General features: G+C 37.3%; 1 protein-coding gene and 1 long non-coding RNA gene across 2 annotated transcripts in view; both read left to right on the top strand.

Annotated features, from left to right (window-relative positions):
• Positions 1 to 2,682, top strand: part of foxo (transcription factor protein) — a gene marked incomplete in the record, with an annotated part of 19,118 nt that extends 16,436 nt beyond the window's left edge. The window contains 3 exon segments of the mRNA NM_001078249.1: positions 761 to 959; positions 1,222 to 1,345; positions 1,347 to 2,682. Coding sequence (NP_001071717.1) covers positions 761 to 959; positions 1,222 to 1,345; positions 1,347 to 1,560 — 537 coding nt within the window.
• A 646-nt stretch (positions 2,683 to 3,328) lies between these two features.
• LOC108950313 lies at positions 3,329 to 4,563 on the top strand. The gene is made up of 3 exons (XR_001975176.2): positions 3,329 to 3,668; positions 3,890 to 3,951; positions 4,426 to 4,563. It is a non-coding gene; the product is annotated as an uncharacterized LOC108950313 (long non-coding RNA).

The following is a 4,563-nucleotide window of genomic DNA, read 5'->3' as shown; positions in this document are numbered from 1 at the left end:
ATGCCTGGTAGCAAAGTAACAGATTGTTAAAGAATATATATTTGACCAATAATGAAATAATATCAATCACATCAATAGATTGTATTTAGTTGGACTAGATTTTTGGTGTTTTACTAATTACCTATAACAACATTATGAAGGTAGCAGAAGTAAAGTAATCTTGTAGTTTCTGTACAATATTTAATCCAAGCTTTATATTATAGAGGTCACAAGATAGTGGGGTTAACTACAACATGCAGCAGCAACTATCACTGGTGAGTACTTGTTGTTGTTTAATGTTTATTAACCATTGCTGGTACAGTGGTTCAGTGGTTAGCGCCCTTGTTGGTAGCCAAGAGGTTTTCGGTTCAAGGCTTGATGCTGTTACCATTGTGGGTTTATTTGTCCTTAAGAAGCTACTTTACAAGAGCAAGACACTTAGTCATACTGAAAAACAATCACCCACAAAATTACATACAGGGTAAATCGTAAGTAGGCACGAGGTGTATAAAACAGAACACCCGTGTTATAACAACTGTTGTTGCCCACCATGCGAGGATAAATAAGTTACATACATGGAAACTCGCAAGCGGGCACGAGGTGTATAAAACAGAACACCCATGTTATAACAACTGTTGTTGCCCCACCATGCGATACTTATATATACAACACTCTATGCTCAAATACACCCACACAACAACATTTAACTTGCTATACGACCTTCCCCATATAGAATAGAACAGTTAACACACAAGTATATTTTAACTCCCCTAATCTCCAGGAGAACCAGCCACAAGAGGAGCCCCGGAGCAACCTCAACTTGATGGGAAAAGAGAAGTTTCCGTCCGACATCAACTTGGATCAACATGATATATTCGACTCTGGGGTGATCGATCTTGACCAAATGTTGCAAGACATTGGACCACCAAGCTCCGATGGTTATATGGATTTCAACTCATATTGTCCACAGGAGATTCCTGGTAAATGTGGTGAATGGGATATTGAGAATATGTAATCCCCCGGTCTAAATCCCAGGCCCCATGGCGTGCCTCACTGTAGAACCTCACCCATATAGAATAGAATGTGCATATACAATGTTGGGGTAATGGGCCAACTCTGATCTAAATCCCAGGCCCCATGGCATGCCTCACTGTAGGACCTCACCCATATAGAATACAAACTCAAGTATTTATCTTATTTTCTGTTAAAATCTACCCCGTATTAACCCAACAATGCCGACAGCTTACACGACAAACGTTGACATGGAAAGCGGAATGGATACCACTATGACATCATCAATGGAACCCGACAACAATGGATATAACTACAACATGCAGCAACAACAACAACAACAACAACAGCCCAACAAAACTACAACAACAACAACAATATCAACACTATATGACCCAAACAAACGACAATGTACCCCAGATATACCTAGGAATGGATGGGGGGATGGGTTACCCCATGCGGGGGCAAACGGGGATCGTTATGGGGTCAACTGGGACGCCCCAGCATTTCACCCACCATACAATGCGACCTCAGTCGTCAGTCGGTACAATATCTGATTACCGGTTGTGAATATATGATGTCTATGTTCCGAGGCTTAATTCAAGCTGTTTTAAATAGAAATACCATTTCATATGTCGCAAAGTATTACTACGTCGTGTAAGGTGTTGGGGGGGAAGGTGTAACACACGCACTTCTGCGCCAACGGTGGTTACAACCCTGAACACTGTATGTCATAATCGTGTGGTTATGATGTCATAATCATGTGAATGTGATGTCATAATTGTGTAAATATGATGTCATTATTATCTGATTGTGATGTCATGATTGTGTGATTAAGACAACATCTTCACGATTATGACGTCGTCATAACGATTATGATGTCATTATCGTGAGATTATGGCGGCCATCCAAAGTTCAGCATAATGTTTAATGTTGTTCTAAAGTTTCATCTCTGTTCCTTTTGTGCTCCAGTGATGTCATGATGATGTCATCAGTGATGTCATTCAGTAGAACCAAGTTAGAAAATCCCACGGTGCTCTAGACACTTGATGGCGACATGCGCGACATCTTTACCTTTCTCGGTTTAGGGGAAACTCCCCACTGGTACGAATCAGCAAATATTAACGTTTCACTTCTTGGTGCTCCTTGTATTTTATCACAGTGGCTTTTATGACGTCATAGTCATTTTTTAAAAGCTGGCCAATCACAGTTTCGCGTTTGTTTTTAAATAGACACCATTGTTGAATCATAGTTCTTTAATTGTGTCCTAACAAATGTTATTGTGATGTCATTTATCGTGTATAACAGCAACTGTTGTGTGAATTATTTTTATCGTCTTAATATTTTAAGTTCATAATGAATTGAATAACTGATCAATTGTTACATCATAATCATGAATTGTTTACAGGAGATTAAGCATTGTTACCTCACACTACTTGATCCCTAGTTAGGGGAAACCCCCACCATAAATAATTGCATGAACTTTTATCCCATCTTATCATTTATAATTAGTTTTAAACATTTTTAATGTATTTTTTCACACGTGCTTATTTTTACAGTTACTGTTCAAGGGTTGGATAACCTTTCACGGTTTGGGGGAACTCCCCATGTTGTAATGTGCTTTTTGTAATGTACAAATCCGCTGTCCCTTTATCTGCTGACAAACAATAACATGAAATTTTCCGTAGAAACTTAGTCATTTGTGTTGATTGAATAGGAGTTGGGTATTTATCCTTGCGTACAGGGAAAGCTACAGTCGTTATAATAACACAGGTGTTCTGTTTATACACCTCGTGCCCGAACTTTGTAAGTGACTGTTTTTCTGTATGGCTGACTGTTTGGACAACCCATTAGTGACTACTGGGTTGAAGCAATTATTGGTAAGTGTCCGAAGGATACATTTCCCACAATGTTAGCAGTATTGATCATCGTATCCGGTAACTTTTTAGTTACGATGCAAGCACCTAACCACCGATGGTGGTCATATTGTGTTATGATATCATAAATGAAACTCAGGGTTGAAATGTGTGTTTGATTATGATGTCATTATTGTAAGTGTCGAGTCATACAAAGTGATGTTGAGATTAAATTAATTTGTTAACTTTGTATAAACTTCTTGTGTACTTAAGTGACTTATCCATGGTTGCCACTCCCATGCTCACAGTCGAGTTGCTGAAGCTATTGCAGTGTGTGGATAAGCAGACATGACTTTTGGTTGGTTTGGTCATTTATATCCTCGTGGGTGGGAACTTGAGTGACTTATCCATGGTTGCCACTCCCATGCCCACAGTCGAGTTGCTGAAGCTATTGCAATGTGTGGATAAGCAGACATGACTTTTGGTTGGTTTTGTCATTTATATCCTCGTGGGTGGAAACTTGAGTGACTTATCCATGGTTGCCACTCCCATGCTCACAGTTGAGTTGCTGAAACTGTTGCAGTGTGTGGATAAGCAGACATTCCATACAAACTAGTATAATATTTAGCATTTTTTAGCTAATTGCAAAAAGTTTGATTTATTTTGCACTATTTTTGCACCCTGCGTTTTTATTTTCCCACCCTGCATAGCATTTCCTGTGTTAAGCATTACTTACTGACAGTTGTGGTGCAATGCATTATCCAGATTCATATGGTTGAATGTACAATAGTAGTGACTGGCCTATTCAGCAGGTACTTAGAGGTAATAGCTTTAACTTAGATATATAGTTATGTTGTGTGTTTAAATATATTAGACTCTTTAAATGAAATAGCCTTTTTTTAATAATTTATTTATGATGTAATTGTACTAACTAGATTTTTCTTGATATAAATATATTGGACTATAATATTGAGCAATATATTAAATCTACCATGTATCATGTTGTTTGTTTAAACCAGCAGTAACTTGTGTTTTTACCCCAGGGCAAATTCCATTTAACCTTCAATGTTGATCAAACATATCTTTTACCTCATCTATAAAAAAGGTAAGATTTCTGATCTTTTCTGACAAAAAATAATTTTTCTTTAACTCTTTTCTTCTAGTAGATTATACCAGTAGCGTGTTTTTAATGGCTGTAGTTTTACTGCTAATTCCCATTTCTTTACTGTTTTAAATAATTATATTTTTGGTATTGTACTCTTTAACTAAATGGAAAACAATTGCCCCCCCCCCTTTTCTAATTGTCAGTTTATTTGTTTTATTTTTTTGGTTTAATCATGTTTCTAGGTGTAGCGACCACGCTTATTTTCTTCCAAAAAAATGTAAATATGTTTTTAACTGTAAGCGTGTTTTTACAACCATTGTTTTGTCGCTATATCCTGTCTTTTTGTTTAAAATATTTCTAAATCTTCGCTATCGTTATCGAAGAGACAAATAAAAGTTATTATTATTATATAAACCTTTTGTTTTACTTTTCCAATTGCCAGTTTATTTGTTTAATCCCCACTTTACCCTACAGATGCGTCCACCATCTCCAATTAGGTGAATACGATGGACAGATCACCAGAGAGGGTTGTGATTAGTGTTCGGAGACGATGCGTGCGATATTTTCATCGAGTTAAAAAGTTTCAGAAAACTAGAAGCGAAAGAAGCAAAA

The sequence above is a fragment of the Ciona intestinalis genome, unplaced genomic scaffold (genome assembly GCF_000224145.3).
Source record: "Ciona intestinalis unplaced genomic scaffold, KH HT000101.2, whole genome shotgun sequence".
Taxonomy (NCBI): domain Eukaryota; kingdom Metazoa; phylum Chordata; class Ascidiacea; order Phlebobranchia; family Cionidae; genus Ciona; species Ciona intestinalis.
The sequence above is the reverse complement of the archived record's forward strand: the minus strand, read 5'-3'. Positions and strand labels throughout refer to the sequence as shown.